Below are 19,004 nucleotides of genomic sequence, written 5' to 3' on the forward strand. Positions count from 1 at the left end.
TGTTATTAGTCTTGGCTCTTAGAAATTTCACAGTCTCATCTGGACTTTTGGCCGTATTATTCATCCGGAGCAGATTGCTCCCGTCCTATGTTTACAGATACAGAGTGTTTCATTAATGCATTATCCAACAAGTGAATAGGAGAGGCTGAAAATCTACTTTGAATAAACCCTGGTTCATTTTACAAACCAAATATTTGAGGTCAGAGAGAATACACTGTGCAAAGATCCACAGGGCACTCACTCCGGGCACTGTAGCCCTCAGCGAGTCTTATGCTTCGTATCACTCACCACGCATAACAGATTACACTAAGGTCCCACACACTACCATCTGTATAATATCAGGCCACTGTAAATGTGCTGCTCCCTGGCATGCTATTAAAGTGGACACAGATGAATGTATCTAAATTGGTCTCGGGCAGGATGAGAGTGTGAAGAATCAGAATATGGATGGCAGGCTGTAACAGTGTGCTGTAAGTGATGCAGCCTCCCACTACCGCGCCTCTGTGTTCTGCAGCGTTCAGGGCTACACCGCCTCCCCGTCCAGCCTCCTTCCCCCCTGCACTCTGAGCTCTCTGTGCCATTCTCCCTCCCCTTGGCCAAGGAAACAGCAGACATAGATAGAGCTTACTCGGGGGCACGCTTCCATCCAAGCATCTTGGAACCTAAATGCCCTTTGGAAGGTATTTACATTCTCAACATTTCTAAAACTCTGTCTCCTCCTTAAACTGACCTAAAATGCCCGGCAGGTTGTCTTTGTATATTACTAGACTGTTTGGTGCCAGAGAAACCCCATTGTTTGGATGACTGAAGCCAACGGTGTAGACCACGATACCTAGAACAGTCACCGGGGCCAGTCACCTCCTGTCCACTGACATAACTCAATGAGTCAAGTGAATTCAGTTCAGCTGACCCTATCTGACACGTGACACTCCATTAGTGTTGCTATGACCTGGCAGACATTGAAACAACATTTGAAAATGTTGGAGAGGTATTAGAGACGGGCCAAGAGGATGCCAGGCCCTGATGAATTCTGAATGCCTGCAGCGTCCCTGCTGTGTGGTACAGCTCTGTCTCCTGAGAAAGTCATGAGGTTGTAGATGTGTGAATGAAGGCCATGCTCTGGCCAACTATATCAAGTCTATCTAATGCTCAGAGGATGTGTTGACCTACATTACCCCTTGTTGAACACCAGCTTTATACACGTATACACACACACAACTTACACATACACACACACACACACACACACACACACACACACACACTCACACACACATGCACAGTGACTATAAAAGCCAGTGAACAATGTGCAATCAAAGTGGCACTCTCAAAGTCTTGCCCCCTGTTTTTGTCCCTGTAATTAATTGGCCAATTAATGTGTGTTTATTCTGGACACCCATGGATGTAGCCATACTGAGGCTCTCTGGGAAAGATGAGAGTCAGACAGATAAATCAAAGCTATGTGCATCTGTCCTTGCATGTGCCAAACGCTTCCCCCTGTAACCCTCCTCTTTCCCTACTGGGCCCAAATGTGAGACCTTTTCATAGCCAATCAGGTCAAATCTTTGTTTCATCCTCCCTCCCAATGCACTTGACATTGACAAGATTAATTGCCTTGTGCGCTGGGCAAACGTGTTACCTCCTGGTGTAATACAGGTGTCAAAAGCGTGGCTCTCTGGATTCCCTCAATATGAATTTGGACAGAGAGAGGGAGGGAGACAGAGAGAGAGAAGAATAACCTATTCAATTTTCTTCAGCAAAGGGTTAACAAATCCTCCCCCTGCTTGTAAAATCGCACAGGGTGTAAATCTTGCCATAAAATCTCAGCTGTGAGCCCTGCTGACCTGTAAATTCTTCTCTCCGTGTTACTCTGCCATTGAGCTTCAACGGGTCGGGCCAAAACTGTAACTACATATCTACATCACGCTACTGTGTTTAAACACTGCTTTAAAGATCACAGACCATCAATATGATCACCAACTGTGTCTCAATGGTTAAATATAGGTGCTATGTGTGCTCATGTAGTCGTAAATGTTAAACTGAGTTACACTTCATTTAACAGATGTAAATGTGTACATATAGGATATACTGTTATTTCACTCCAGCTTGTAATTATTCTTTTCATTTTAAAATGTACTGCAAAATGACTACAGATATGCCAAAGGTGGCAAGACGACACATTCCTGACAAAGGTCAAATACATTTACAGAACATTTACTTCTTGCCATGATTCATAATCATTTTTTCTTCAATGTATACATCAATATAATATTGTATATTTAAATAGAGCAGTGGCATATCAGAGCAAAGTCAATAATTAATGTAAATCCAATATAGAAATGTGACTCATTTGCAGGCTCCTGATAAATAAGCCTTGTGTGAGAAAATGAATTTGCTATATCGTTATATCTGAGCTGGACAACAAAAAGCTCAAATCAAATAGCTGTTGTAATTTTATGCATTTACTGTATCACCCGAATCAGCGGCAGCCTCCCATGGAGAACTTCTGGCAGGAAGGCTGGTATTCTCACCAGGGACTCGTTACTTAATAATCTCGCCCTGCAGGTGCTCTGGTAGAGGTCAATAGTCTGTTACAGTTGCATCGCTGTTCATGTCTGCCTCCACCTATGGCGCAGAAAACCGCTGCCAAATGTTCCAGTCCCCACAAACTGAACCATAACTCCTTCCCCTATCACTGTCACTGCCTGCTTTGGTCTCTGCAGACACACAGGCTGATCCAAATGAACCTGAGCCAAGTCCATCAGATATAATATGAATATTATATATACTGTGGTGGCTCAATTATCTCAAAACAACATTTGCTCTGTCCTGTAGAGGAGAGGCATCTAAATTCCAGTTACAGCATGCATTTGGCTTTCAGAGAACGGCATAGTTTTTCAGACCAAATTAGGTTAAATGACAAAAGCTATTAACTGTGCAATGAGGATACGCAGATTTAGTTTTAAAGTAGATGAATGTTATTGTATCTAATATGACACTAATGTCTTGACCTCAGTAGATCCGTATTATGCAATCCAGTAGAGAGTACCAGTAGGATATTGGTGCCCCATTAAAAGGATTCCTTGCTCCATGGTAATATTGTCCACATATTGAAACACGGTCAAGTCAAGCATACACACACGCCTTGAGGTGAGAGAAAATCAAAGGTTTTGTAGGAGAGAAACTGATATATGTGCATTACTTTAGCATCCAGTGGATGGACAACCTTTGAGACATGTATGTCATAAGGGTGAGGGAGGAAAATATGGAGAAAAATATGCCTGTGCTGCTGGTCAGGACTTATAGACAGCTGTCTCAGTCATTCCGCACAGGGCTTGAATGGAAAATGTAAACACCACTATCATTTCCAAAAGACAGCAATTATCTCCCTCATCTTTGGATATCTGGACCAGTCCAGTTGCCAAGCAAAGACGAGACAGATGATCTTTTCTACTGTTTTGACAGATTATATCCATGCCACTTTAAAGTGCCCAGGCAGCTGTTGTAGACGTTAGCTACATTGTTTTGAGATTTTTTGACACAAGTGAAGAACTGAAAGCGTGTCTGCACTACAATTACTGACATGCATTGATCTGGGACTGTGCTATCACATGATCTGAAGTGATGACAGCTGACGAATCTGATGTGACAGCAGTCAAAGTTTTGAGATACAGACTCAGATTATTTTACAAATAGCCATCTCTTCCATTTAACTGGTGAAGAGTCTCTGTACTGTTTTCCTACCCAACAACCAACAAGTGAACATCATGTTTACACCAAAGCTCTTCTCTGGTTTCATTCCACTTCCGGCATAAGGATCGCATGTCTGAGCAGTCTCATGACTTAACTGATATGCACTTAAGTAATATAAGGCTCCATGCTGCTACATGTCTACTGTCACAGGATACACATACATTAAAGCCACTTTTAGAGGAACTTTATGCAACTGCATCTATCAACGTATCTCTGTGAAAAACATACAATTTAAAACATACTAAACATACTACTATTAGAGTGACCAATAGATGTAAGAATATAATAACTAAATAATAACAAATAAATAAGTAATTCATGATGTGTTGGACACTGTAATTAGTGACCACGGTGCGTCTACTTAATAAATACTTGGTAGCTGATTCAGCATAGGATGAATGACCTGTTAGTAAAATCAAAGTCCTGTTATATCTTAGAGCTCCACTCTGTAATGTGTATTCAATAGTCATCAATAGTCTGGGTGGATTATTTTATCTGTGGCACTGATGTGGCACATCACATCATTTACTGAGAAAATGATTCCTCCTAGATTAAAAGTCTCTGTTTTAATGGCTTTTCCTTCCACAAGGTCATCTTGCGTGGCCTGGTTAGCAAAAGTCTGCAGGCTTTTTCACCTTTATTCTGACTTTTATCCTCTCTTATCTCCTTGACATACGAGGCAGGCCTCATGTGGCACAATGTCATCCACCCACATCCCTAGCTGAGGTATGCAGATGAATATTTCTCGGAGAAACTATTTTAGAAGCTATTTTATAAGAGAGTGACAGCAGAAACTATCTGAAGCCAGTCAATCAAACCTTCAATAATCTCCAAATGAGTGAACCTCTTACCCTATGGTATATTTTTTGTAGCATCAAAGATTACAGAAATCTCTAGACCTCATGCACAATAAATGACGCCTGGATGCTTACTGAGCTGCAACTCACCAGCTACCAATCCATATAATTTGCCAACTGTGCCAACTACTTCACTAAATAAATAACCAACTAACTAGATTTAAATAAATAAATGAATAAATGAGTAAGAGGATCTACACTGCATTATTCATTTGAAGAGAACACATCCGTAGACAGAGCAGTTGCACTGTTCAGCTTCCTCTAGGGCTTGCTGGAGTTTCATCATCTCTGCACTAGCACAGCTATGTCTAATAAGAACAAACACTATGCTGCACATCTGCCAGACATGTGAATTTTGCAAAGCGGGACACAAGGAATCCTTGACACAGTAGAGGCCCTCAGCTGATTAAAGGGGATTTTAAATGCTTTGCATTTGCAGTATTTGCATTATGCAAAATGCATCAAAGCAAATACTGCATCATTTATTAACAGAAAAAAATCAATGTATAGAGAACATCTATTTGTAATGCTTTTGGGATAGTCCCAAAACATTAAATTAGAACAAATTCCTGTCCATTATGTATGACAACATCACATAGCTCCATAGAAAACCAAGTGAATCATCATGGAATTTGTCAGTGACTTATATTTAGCTTATTTTTCTATACAGGTACATTTATACAGCTAATAAGGCTTAATGTGGTGGATTAAAACTCCAAGACCCACCTTGTAATGGAGGATTTCTTAAGGTGATTATTTATTAATCCACAGAAACTAGTATAGAAGGGATGAACCTATGTCTGCACTGAACCCACTCACAACCCTGTGCCAACTACCGAAGCAGAGTATGCTGGGAAGACTTGGCACGACATGAATAAACCAAGCTTGCTTTGGCGTTCCTGTATATTTTGGCTTTAAAGAAGCAGTGTGCATTGACCAAGCGTAGGTTTTCAGTCCTATTTTGAGCATTCAATATTACGTCATTTGGTACTTTTGCTATGCTTTCTGCCATCAAATCCCACATCACTTTTGTATGCACACAAGCCTTTATTATACAGTTCCTCATATTTCGAGATGGATGTCAGACAGGCATTTCTCTGCACTGCATGCTGTATGAGCATACTTAATACATGGCTTACAAATGACTACAGTGAAAACTCTAAAATTCCAAGGTTGCTTCCTTCAGCACTTCACCTTCTCGATCTGTGTAGGACTGGGCTAGTCTAATATGACAACACAGAGCTTAGCACATCATTACGGTGCCTGATGAAAATTTTAGCACACCACAGTTAGCGAGGGGGACATATCCTTTTTACTGGTGCTCCCCATCTTCCTTTTTGATCTGCTATAATGTGCCTCTGAATCCCAAAGTCCTACTCTTGGCCTGCCATTCTATGTCAATGCCATCCATAATAGATAAAACCAAGCCATTCACATTACTATTAATGGCAATGTGTAATGTGGGGGCAATACATTCCCATAAATTCCTAGGCATGGTTGGACTGGCCCTTACCTCTACCCTGATAAACTGAACTAGCCATCCATCAAGGTAATAAGATAAAATCAAGATTCTGTGAATGTTAGACACTGGGTCACATAAGGGGGTTGGGTGACTGCCCTTGATATCCTCTCTTGCATATGTTGCTTTAAGCTTCAGAAAAGGATCAGTGCAAATGGCATCATTCCTCTTCTCCCCACTACAATGTCCTCCACATCTCCTTGAAGTAAATCTAAATAGCTTAGAGTGGTTGTATTTTCTTCAACAATAAATTGAAAGAGACAGTGTGAAAGATGGTCTGGCTTGAATCTAAGGCCTTGTGAAAGCTTTCCACTCCCGGCTATTATATGAAGGTTGTGGAGTGGTCAGTCTATGTCAAGATATTCTGCATCATTTGCACAGCAGCCATGGCTCTTAGTGAAACCAATAAGTTGCAAGCATGGACAAGAGTTGCTAATTGGGTGAGAGTCTCTTGCTGTATCAGCTGGCCACTAGCTAGCCCCTGATAATGATACATGTCCACCCTCCTAAAATAGGTTGTCAAACTGCAGAAACACAGGTTGGTCAACAACTTTGAGGCAACATGTGACTCCTAGTGCTAAGAATAAGCAGAAACCTTAGCACATTAACAGTCACCATGAAGTCAGCCAGTCATCAAAGACAGGGTATTAATAGATCAGAACTGTGTCTTCGGCAACAACAACAGCAGAAAGTCTGAAATGACCAGTTTAAAGCCCTAAGGCTGTTTTACCTACAAAATCTTCAAAGAAATAAGTACTGCAAGAATTATTACGGGTATATAGGAAACCAAGAAGCCACAACATCAAACGCAGAGAGACTTTCCTATTTCCTCAAAACCAATTATGATTGAAAGATTTATCATAAAACTGTATTTCAGAAGAAAAGTGCACACCATAATTGATGCCTATGACACTCAGTCCCTTTTGACGCTCCATCCCTACTTAAGTCAGGTTACGTATAACATAACACCTAACTAATGAGGTAGAGAGACAACAAAATTGGAAAAACATCTGCACCAGCCTCTGAGCCTCACTTTTTTTGACTGTGAATACTTTCCCTGAAAGTAGATTCTGTTACTTCATGCATTGTGGGAAATGATCCATTGAGAAATACAACCAATGATAGGTCATAAATTGTTAATGTTATTGGAACAAGTTGAGTTTGAATGTATTCACACACACACACACACACACAGAAGGGTGGAATTCTTGAGATACTTGTGTCCAGATGTCTTGAGTATTGTGCATCATCTCGGCTCTTGCTTAATCTGAAACAAACATTTGCCTGACCTACTTATTGGTGCTGTATAGCTCAACCTGCTATATATTTTATATTTTGCTGCTGAAAAGCCAAATGTTTTCTTGCTGTTTTGTGGCCATTCTCTGTAAGACAGGAATTCTGAGTTGCCTGAAGAGTCTATTTTGATGGCGGTATCACCGACGAAGGTATTCCCACCAAGTCAATTAAGTGGGACACAAAAGGACACTCTCTCCACCTGTCATTGAACACTGCCTTTCAGCTGTGATGTCAAGGAGCAATAACATTCTTGCTGTTGGGCAATCTTCAGCCCACCATAATGTTAGCATGTTTACCCGTTACTAATGCCAGAACACCTACATGGATTAAAAGTACTTAAATCTAATCAACTGGAATTGAAATTTTCATTTAAAAAGCTTTGAAAAGAAAATACTTTTGATTAAGACATTGTCTTACAAACCCTGACACTTGTATTCCTAAAGTTATTATGGTCAGAATAAATAAATGTGGTGTAATGTTTCAGTTGATTCACTCATGGGCATTGTCTCTGTCCCAGATCATGCTGGCCTCTTAGGAAACTGAATACTGTCCAGCACAGTCACCCAGCGGGACTTAACCATGTGTGCTGCCAGTCATACTGTGAGTGTGTGTGACCCCTTGACCACGGAGCCCATTCATTAATTGTCATACAACAAGCCCACACCTCCCCTTCTCTCTTTGCAAGCCCATCGCAATCCCTTTGCCACAGATCATCTTCGCCTCCCCCAAAACAACAACAGCCACTCAGCTGCTGTTTGGCCTTTCCACAGGCCAGGTCCTCGCAGTCAGTACAACCACTAGCCAGGCCACACAACTGGTGGGCTGTTTCTGTTTACTCACCCTTTTGCCCTCTTTGCCTGGATCCCCTGGCACTCCAGCCAATCCCTGCGGAAAGGACATGTATCAAAGTGAATTGGGTGCTACATTCATGTGCATTTGGCATTGTAAGAGGAGATTATGGCTGGCTTCTTGTTAAAAACCTGATGCAGACAGATGTTTGTGCCACATGTTCTCAGCAGACCAGTGGATAACTAGTGGGCTTATGTGCAGTGATAGGAAACACAGCATTAGCTTAGTTAAAATTGCATGAATAGATAGAGGGGAGAATATACAGCCGTAGTTTCCATTCTTACTCATGAACAGTTTCTAGGTGACTTCTCCACGATCCCCTTAATAGGCAATTTGCAGCCTCGGTTGATGAGAGCTTCATTCCATTATTCTACACAGTATCTTAAGTTAATCAAGGTATATGCTGAGTTGTGATTTTGTTTTGAAGTTCTTGTGCAAGGACATGCTTATGGTGCTTCAAATAATTGCTTGTTGAACCTAATAGTTGTGCTTGATTGCTTGAGAACATGTTATGTGCACTTTGTCCAACAGGAAAAACAGATGAAAATGAGATACTATACATAGATAGGATTATTCATTTGTTACCTTCTCTCCTTTGTCACCTCGAGTGCCCTGTATGTGGCAAATAAATATTTATAAGCTCAAGAATACAGAATGTGTAGATATTTTCACTGAAAACAATATTAATGTAATTTAAGTACCTGATCTCCTTTGAGACATTCTTTGTCAGCCTAGGAATCAAAAACACAATTAAAAACATGTCAGTCAAGATGAAAACATGACTCACAGGGTTCCTATTTGGTATAACAATACATGCCTGCCACTTATAGACAAGCAACACAATTGGTCATGAGGTAATCATCCTTGGCCGCCATGACCCGAAGACAAGTTAGGGCATGACTATTACAACTCCCGAGACACCCTGCTGGCCACTGTCAGGGAACGGCAGACAGAGTCATCTGTCCACCAGGCCACAGAACGGACACAAGGCCGCATTAAGCATCTCAGCTTTCAAATAGAAGGCAAATAATTGGTGTCTTCTTTCAATTGGCATCCAAAAGTCAAATGCTGTTGACTTTTCTTGGAAACAGCTGCAGATATGGACATTCAGAACATATGTCTTCCACATCAGTCAGAAGCCTCAAGCAAAGAACAAACAACAAAAGAAAATAAAACTATTTAACAAGGAGGCTGACGAACCTATATTTGCAGCTGTATCTATAGAGTGACAACTCTTACCTGTAACACCCTAAGTAAAACATGCCTCAGTCTCCCTGCAGTGCGTTTGCTAATAAATCAATTATTCATGTACAACGGTATATCTTTAGTTGGCTTGTGAGCACTGAGTTTTGACCTTGGGCAGCAAGCAATACAATGCAAATCCACCCGCAGTAAGTCCATACTATTTTAATAGCTTCCTCTGAACATTTTTCTGCTCACACTCTCACACCAACCAATTTACTGACATGATGTGAGAAAGTTTGTTAAAACCATGTTTGCTAGTCAGGGAACTGTTATTTTGCTTGTTCTTATAAATGTAAAATTTGCATTACAGAATAGCTAATGGCTACCAGCAGTGTTCTGTGGGTATCGTAGGAACTTTAGTGACATTAAAGGGGAAAGCCAGAAGCAGTGGGACACAGTTTTTGTATCTCTCCAGTGCTGATTAAAACTGGCAGGCTGATCCCCTCATCATGTGTACATAATTAGCTAACCACCCGCAGAAGCACCTTTAATCTCCAGGATCTGTCAACTCCCTGGCTACAATGCATTGAGAGTATGTGCGGTTTGCATCTGTGCCTACACATGCACTATATGTGTTGATAGGTGACTATGCAAGCATCTGCAAGTACATCCATCTGCTGTCTGCTGACATGTGTACCTTCAATTTGTGTGTGCACTGGAATGAGTACATTTCTGGATTATGTTCTCTGTCCTCTGGATTTTACAGGACCACAGAAACAACACCAGTGCAGCCAGTCCAATTATAAGATCGAAATACATAAAGCTTGGTGTAGTGCTTCCCGGGTGTCTGTCAATGCAAAAAGTCTGCAGGGACAGCCACCAACCCAATAAGTGCATGTCTGTAGGATGTAGGATACAGCCAGCGACTACCTGTCAGCCTCCACCCCCACCCTGGGGCTTGGAGCCCCATTCTTCTCTGCCTGGTTGCCCATCCCTATCCCTTTTGGGCCAAGTGAGGATGCCCACTGAGCCCTGTCTATCTGCTCCTTGTTTGACCCATTCCCAGGCGATGGTAATGTGACGCAGAGACTGCTCACCTGAGTGCCTCACTTTCCATCGCTGTGAGCCAGATGCTTTAAAACTGTGAGTAGCGCCTGGTCAGCCAAAAGGCTGTGATATTTACAAAGCTCAGTCCAGCCATTTCAGGTTACACCCGCATGAGTACATTTCAACATTTTTGCTCTTTTCAATGTCCTCATATATACAGATAGCATAACAAGATGTAAATGAAACAGTGTGAACTTACAGGCAGCCCTGGAACTCCAGGCAGACCCACATCCCCCTACGAAGGAAGATAATAATTAGTCAAAACTCCTAAAACTTCTGTCAATAACATCTTGGCTGAGGGTAAATCAATACAACATATTTTTGATTTTTAGACATCTAGTCTCTTAAGGCCAGCCATCGTGTTTGTAATAAAAACTGGTCAGGTAAAATAAGATGTACTACGCATCACAGTACTAGTTCAACATATGCACTGTGTGCTATAGAAAGCCATTTACTGGTATTTACAGTATGTCTTGAAATGAACCCTGTCTGATGACTTTCACACTGTCAGACAACTGGCAGGTGGGCTAGTGCTATTAAATGTGACAGGCCTTAAAATAAACACAGCCGTACTATATCATGTAAAAGCTTTGCAGCATTAACAATGGACAGGTATGATAACATTGTTTGGTGACTGTGACATACAGACAGTCATGAAAAGTCATACAAGGAAAGAAGTAGATGTCTTTTGACGCCAGCATAACCCAGTGTAAGCAATGATCTCACATGCTTTTGACTGCCTCTCTTGTTTTTTTTGCCTTTTCAGATAAAACACATGGATCACTGTCCAATGTTTTTGCAGTTCCCTCCCCTTTTCACCACAGACCGTACTTCATAAAGCACTAAGTTGAGAATCAGTGGACAATACCCTTTTATCGTATGTGGATGAAAGAAAAAAAAGGGCCTTGTAGTTCATATCCATTTTGTTGTCTAAATGAATGTCACAGCTAAAATATGCCTGCTATGGGATATTCAGGGGACTCATTACTTTATGCTTCCAAATCTGCCTCCCTCTGTCAGTTTCAATACAAACAAACCTTCTCTCCTCCCCCACCCCCCACCCTCCCATCTGGAAAATAGGATAAAATACCCTGTGATTCTCTGTTGTCTTCACAGAAACACACAGACCTCATTATAACTTCAAGGCTGGCAGACAGAGCATTGCACCTACAATTATGTGGTGAGTTCTTCCAAAAGACAACAACAACAAAAAAAAAAAAAGCCCCAATACGGGAGGAAAAATAAAAGAGTTGGAGATATGGCAACTAATTACAGGAAAAACATTTCATCTCATACATGGAAAATAATCCCACTGTGGGATGAAAAGAAAAGAAAAACTTTAAAAAGACCAATATTTTCTGCATTGCAACAAGACTTAATCTAATTCATGTCAGTGATGTCAGTGAATAGACTATAAAGGGGCTGCAGATAAGGACAAGGTTTTGCATGAAACTCCTCTGCAGCTCCCAGCTTGCCTTCAATCCCAGGCTTATGGAACCAGTCATAACCCATACAGGACAAACCTACATAACTATTGGATTTCTAATATTTGAGACCAAATGTCAAATATATTCTAAATCAAGAGTCCCTGTGTCAAGTCCCCAAAACAAGCAGGCAATAGTATGCAATCCACATTTTTGCTTTAGGCTTTAGTCCAATAAAAAAAAACTGTTTAGAGAGGGCAAGATAAAGGGATTTTGTTGGGTATGTCCATTACAAACAGCTATCCCTATGAATATACAAATACTCCGCAAATACAGTGACTGGAACATTTTCTCTAAGCCGGGATAAAAGCTACTCTATATGACCATCAATAAGGTCTTGCTAAGTTATGATAGCAATAACAGTATTCTTTAGCTGGCCATGTTTGGAGTAGCAATCATAGCAGCACTTCAAACAGATGGGCAAACCCGTTATTGAGACTGGGATTACAGCTCATGAAAGTCAAGCAGATTCCCTGAAGTATCTATTTTCATTAAAAAAAGAAAAACAATTATAGTGTAATTTTGTCGAGGCCAGTATGTATGGCAGACTCACTCACTTTGTTTCCTTTTGGACCAACTGGACCAACTGGACCAACTGGCCCTGGGTCACCTTTCAGACCCTGGGAACAAAAATATGCAATATAATGAAGGATCATTCTTTTTAGTGAGAATGACAGATGATTAAAATATTGTTAAAAAAAATAACACAGCACGTGTTACTGTATGTCAGTGTGTTGACACTCCGCAGACAAGTATCTCATGCAGGTGTGAGATTCTCATGCCTGTCACGACCAGTCATTGAGAAAAGAGCAGATAATGTCAATCATTAGACACTGCATGTACCCAAAGTCTGCTGAGAGATTTACAATCAGCTGGTTACACAGAGTCTACCCCGCTACCCCCTTTTCTGTTTTGCCTCGTTGCACTTAGGTTTAGCAAGGACTATGATTGTCATTGCTTTTACTCCCTGAAGCGGAGGACCTGGGGGTGGAATTGAACTACGCAAGCTCGGGGGAAAGTCAAGCCTCACGGTGGTGAAATGTGAAAGAAGAAGGACAGCTGAGATAAAGAGTGATAGCTGATGAATGAGGCTTGACACATATTGACAGGCTAAATTTGCAGCAAGCCTTGTTAGGTGTGACACATTTGGGCCAGTAGCAGCAGCTCTTTGAAATAGGTTAGGGGGAGAACAGGAAAGATGGGGAATGTGAGCGGTCTGTAAAATGACTCAGAAATACAATAATTTGTCATGGTTAAATTTAGAGTTAGAATGGCTATTAATAGTAAATTATATATCTGCAGAAGATGATTACCTACCTTTATCACATTAAGTCTGGCTCCACCAGAGACGTGACTAATTCATTGCCTATTCCCTGCAAGCCTCATATTAAACACTACCATTCAGAAAACAGAAGCCACGGTAACAGTGGTGTAAAATAATTGCCCCAATGGTTAACAGCTTGCCTATAAGTTGCACTTATAGTGACATGATTTTATCAGATTGTATCACTTTATATGGGCCCTCAGCCAACGCACACCGTCACTAATAGGGCAGCTGTCTCATAGCTGTACATGAGAGCCCAATTCTTTATTTAAATCGACAGCCTAACCACTTTACTGGGGCAATCTGACACAAGGGGATCCAGAAGCAGTTATTACCAGAGCTGTAGCAGAAACTAAGGAGCATCAGAACACAAGGCTCATCTGATAACAAGGAAATAAACAACTTCAGGTTCTGTCGATTACCAAAGAGTATTTGATTATTTTTGTGAGAAAAATGTGGACATTTTATCTCTTTGTTCTGCAATATAAACATGGTTTTCTTACTGTGATCCTTTACGGTCTTTATGTGGTTTTTCAGACCACAAGACTGACGTTTGTTCCCATTCACAACTTTGACGTTGTGAGTTCGGGGCAAATTGAACACACATTTCTAAAGCCACACTACTACACATTATCCACTTCAGCAATGCAGAATAACATACCTCAGCATCATCTATTAAATTACAAAGACTCAATAATGTCATACTGACATGCCCACATATTTTGTAAGAGAGAACATCTTTCAACTTGGCTAAAAAATAATTTAACTTTAGCAACTTCAAGTATAAAAATCCATGATTTTGACAGCGTGAAATGTTACTCAGAGAATCAGAAAAGAGGTATTCAGCTGTCTAGAACAGCATGAAATCTGTATTATGGTAGTCCACAGTTTTGTAAGAGTATATAAAACCCCTCCTTTGATCCAAAAGTGTTGTTGGGAGATGTAAGAGCTGTAGTATGCATGGTTGAAACACGTTGTGTCATACGTGTGTCCAAAAATCTATTAGTCCTCTGTGTGATTGACAATTATTGTACTGTGACCTTAAGTCGATGACTGAATCGGACTGTCTTGTTAGTCCTGCAAGCAGCCACTCCTGCAGATTTCCAATCATTAACATGTACTCCTGCAAAATGTCACCAAACCTCTTTTTACTCCCGTCAGAGTTATGATCACTCCTGACCCCATATTCACTTTGCAGCCCTCAAGCACTCTGTGCCAGTTACAGTAATACTGTACATTTAAACTGAATATATACAGTATATATATTGTCATGACTAATGACAGTCTCTGATTTCTTTAACTAATTAATTTATATCCTTATAATTTACCTGAAGTGGTGCTTGTCTCTCAGTTATGGTGTTGATATACATACATGACCAGAGCTGAAGTGCAAAAAAGCAAAAAGCTGACCACAAATCAGTTTTATATTGTTATTTTATATTTAATAACATCTACTATACATACAGTTTGTACATCCTAAAATATGTTCTACCTAGGACTGTGATAAGTTTGAATAGCTATACTATTACAATGTAGGGATTTGATATAAGTCATAAATATTTAAGGTGATGTTTTACATCACTGTTGCAAAATGAATGTCCCCTCCCAGCATCCTCTCCTGAAGACTGCAGACACAAGACAATATGTTAACAGAAGAGCTGACAGGAAATTGCCATAATTCAAACTGTATAATGCAACTGGAATTGTGCAAGGTGGTGAGTAATTTTTCCCATGGCACATGTCCTTATCAGAAACCAAATTCAGGTCAGTCAGAAGCTCAGTCAATCAGAAAGTCACTCTCTCGCCATATATTGAATTGCATACCCTGTTTTACAGCCTAGCTCAGCTTTGCAACTGTTTCAGCCAGTCTGTGTGCCACAAAAACTGTTTTCTGCTGGTAAATATTTTAATAACAGTCAACAAAGCAGTTTTTCATTAGAAATTCATAACTTATCAAGTTTGCCAAATACTAATAGTGCACTCTCACTCTGCTGTCATTCTGAGTGATGCTTACTTTCCCATGTGTGCTTGTGGTTGTTAATTTAGTATGACATAAGATATTTTGGCAAAGAGAAAAAAAAACTGGACTGAACCAGTGCAATTAAAAGTGAGACTGCACTTTTTTGGCTGAGGGTTTTTGGCACAGTTGCAAATTTTGCATTAAATCTTACTCAGGCGAACACAGAAAGAAAATACACAATTAACCAGTTTTCACTCTAATTGTCTCATTTGCCTACAGCCGCTGCAGTACACCATGCTTTCTGAGTTAATTGAGAGTTGGTGCTTTTAAAATGTTCACTATGTTTTTTGGTATTTAATATTAGGGCACAAACAATTGCTTGTCAAAATAAAGAGTGCATATCCTAGTTGTATTTTCTCAAAAAGCTTTTATGGAATCCATTTTGAGAGAGAGAGAGAGAGAGAGAGAGAGAGAATGAAAAGGACATTATGCTGTTTTAATAGCATGCCGTGTTAATTCACATGCAATTATTTGGTCTTTGGCAAAAATAGAAAAGGGTTTTAATTCATTCAACTATCCCATTTAGGAGAGCAGAAATTCTAGACAATAAACAAATACTGTATTTAATGAAACCGATAAATGACATGGTTTCTCTTATTTTGCTAAAAAGTAGTGGTTGTCACTTCTGCAAATGTTTTACAGAACTGTGCAGTCAAGTGTTACCTGCCAATTTTATACACTTGTCACTGTGTAAAGTTGATCCAGAACACTCCATTTTCTCTTGTTTCTCTCCCTTCTTGAGCCTCCTCCTATGGGGACTTTTAAAACAGTCTTTCTAATGGATTTGTTCAAATGAAGTAGGAGTTAGAAATAAGACAGACTTTTTGTTATCAGCTAAATAATAGCAAAACTAAATGTATACATCAGTTGGAGTAGTTCACTAGAGAGGGAAACGATGTACTTATGTACTTATATTTGAATTATGTCAAAGCAATAACTCAGATTATGGTTTAAACTACACTGTTTTAAATAGTCTTAACTGACCAACAGTAAACTATTCAAATATGATATGTGTTGATGATTGTCAAGAAAGTCCCATCTCTGAAGTAGAAAACAACTAATGACCCCTTAAGGGACCCCATTTTTTATTATCATACTACCTTCCACACCATAGCCTAGTTGAGATGCTGACCTTCTGTCTGCTGGACTCAGCCGTGAGCCCAGAGGCCCAATTCAGGTGCACAGTGACATGGAGGGAGATGTAGACTGGAGGGGTGAGATATATTGTTAGCTTTTGTTGCAAGCCGTGGGCTTTGTTGCATTTACAGGGAAGGACGAAGGAGTGAGAAAGGGCTGGGAATAGGCTGGTGCTGGCTGTGTGGCTGTCGTTCCTGCAGCACGAGGTCAGAACACTGTGGGGAGCTGTGTACACTTGCCTGCTAATTACACACACCACTGTTTCTCGTCACTCCTGTAGCGGAGGGGCCACAAGACAATCTGGCAACTCCCCAGCACAAGGCAACTAAAGCAAGCAAATAAACAGAGGCAGAGAAGTGGGGATGTACAAATGCAGTCTAATTAAGTTTTACTTATACCTTTTACTAACCATAGCAGCTGCAGGTCAGTGCCCTTGAGTGACAAGAGGTAGAATAATTGCAGGTTTTAGTTGCTGTGCACAATTTAATCACACAAACTGGGTTTGGCCTATTGGGGGGAGGATAAATTAAAATTGTAGATGTATTAAATATTCATAACATTCAGGTGGGGAAATGTTGTAATACTGAATGACAGGCCTTTAAAGCTCTGTGGAACAGGATCTCTAAGTAACACAGATATCTTGAGTGCCGGCCCACAAATGCCAGGGAGGTTACAGCAGGAAATGCCTTTTGTGACTTTCCATTTGCTCAGCGATACACCACCACATACAGTGTGGTATACAACTAATCGCATATAGTGCTAGAAAAAATACCTTATTAGCATGTCCACTACACTCTATGAATAAATATAGTTTCCCAAGGTAACCTAAACAAAGGGTCATTGTGAGGATATCAGAGTGCAGTACAGTGTCAGAGATCCTCTAGTGCATTGGATATCATGTTCTATCAGCGTTGCTTGACTCCTTTTTGTATGACACTTCACTCTTCAACTGAACATCATGTATCCACAAATGTAACTTGGATTACCCACAAGATAACACGTTGTGCACTCCTTCTGTCCCATAGGACGTGTATCTGCAAAACGATACTTGATCACATGCTCATACATAGAATTCTGGCTTCTCAGGTGTCTACTCGAGCCTTAAATAACATACTAGCTTTAAAAATGGAATATGAGCTAATTGCAGTAAAGGGACAGATCGGGTAATAGACTCTAGTAGTCGCAGTAAATAGGTTAACTGAAATTATCAAGCAAGTTTATTTGTGCAACACAAAAGTTTTTAATTAGTTTAAAATCAAAGATAGGTTACTATATTTGATTTTAAACAAATTAAAAACATGTTTTCTACAGTTCTTACAATATTATACATTGAAGCAACTGAGACAAAATCAGAAGCGAACCAAATGAGTCAACAACCACAGATATAATTGTACTTAACAGTATCATTATATTATATATAAATTATTCATTGATCACATGATCTATGCAGCTCTCACAGTTTTACAGACCTAAAGGAAACACACAATAGCTAAAAGGTCCGTTTGATATCTACATTACAGACCTAAAACATCTGCAGTCTCTTAGTACTGATCACTGTAGGTGATTAACTGGTTAAGAACAGGCAGCTTTATTTAGCCGATGAGGCTCAACTTCATACACTTACTTGCTGAGGCACTGGGAATACTGGTTTGAATCCATTAATCCTGTACTGCTTGATGCTCACTGATGAGACATGGGGCCAGGTTACCTCATATCTTTTATTCCAGTATCCTGCCATCATATTAATCTAAATCAAGTAGAAGGGTTAGGTCAAGAAATCAGATAAATCAGAAAAAACAGCACAACTGTGGAAAAGACTAATAATGAACATCCCATCACAGCTTGATTTATGTTGTAATTTCCCGGGTAGGGAGACTATGTTAGATCTTAGATCTTGGTTTCCACAGGATTTTCACAACGGCGCATACATGGAAAATGTAATACTGTATCAATTGTGATAAATGGCTGAAACTTGTGTTGGGATTATTTGCTAAAAAAAACCCCACTAAGGGCATTAGGGAGATATTGTATTTAATTTCTTTACTTGAAAGCAGCTACAATCAATATTTATATATTAACAATGGGTCATATTGCTACTTGCATGTGAAAACAGTTGCTTCTGGTGACAAAGCAACAGAGAATTTCCCCCTAGTTTGAAGTTCCCCTTGCGCTCTACAGAGTGTTTTAGAATCTATAAACTCACTGTTTTGTAATTAGTGTCACTTTTGACAGCAGCTATGGAGCACCAAAGTGTCAGAGACCTAGTCATAAAGCATTTAATTAATTAAGAACAACTATATTAAAAAAAGGCATTTATACATTTGTGAAATTAATTTATAATCTATGAATAAATAGACTAACTCACAAAGTAATTAATTATTTGATATTTGAACTGGCAATAAAAAGAGGAATTATAAAAATAATTTACAAATTAAATATCAACCCATATCATATAGTTCAAATTACAAAGGGA

At 39.9% G+C, this 19,004-nt stretch overlaps 1 protein-coding gene across 5 annotated transcripts in view; it reads right to left on the reverse strand.

Moving 5' to 3' along the window:
• LOC127371825 (collagen alpha-1(XIX) chain) overlaps positions 1–19,004 on the reverse strand; it is a 96,067-nt gene that overhangs the window by 52,522 nt on the left and 24,541 nt on the right. For 3 of the 5 annotated variants that reach the window (XM_051415000.1, XM_051414984.1, XM_051415015.1), the window contains exons 12-16: positions 12,608–12,670; positions 10,766–10,801; positions 8,976–9,005; positions 8,860–8,886; positions 8,266–8,310 (exon numbers count right to left, since the gene is read on the reverse strand). In XM_051415000.1, coding sequence (XP_051270960.1) covers positions 8,266–8,310; positions 8,860–8,886; positions 8,976–9,005; positions 10,766–10,801; positions 12,608–12,670 — 201 coding nt within the window. The remainder of the gene's footprint in view (positions 1–8,265; positions 8,311–8,859; positions 8,887–8,975; positions 9,006–10,765; positions 10,802–12,607; positions 12,671–19,004) is intronic. The other 2 variants (XM_051414993.1, XM_051415007.1) reach the window with 2 other exon arrangements.

The sequence above is a fragment of the Dicentrarchus labrax genome, unplaced genomic scaffold (assembly GCF_905237075.1).
Source record: "Dicentrarchus labrax unplaced genomic scaffold, dlabrax2021, whole genome shotgun sequence".
In the NCBI taxonomy this organism is placed as follows: Eukaryota; Metazoa; Chordata; class Actinopteri; family Moronidae; genus Dicentrarchus; species Dicentrarchus labrax.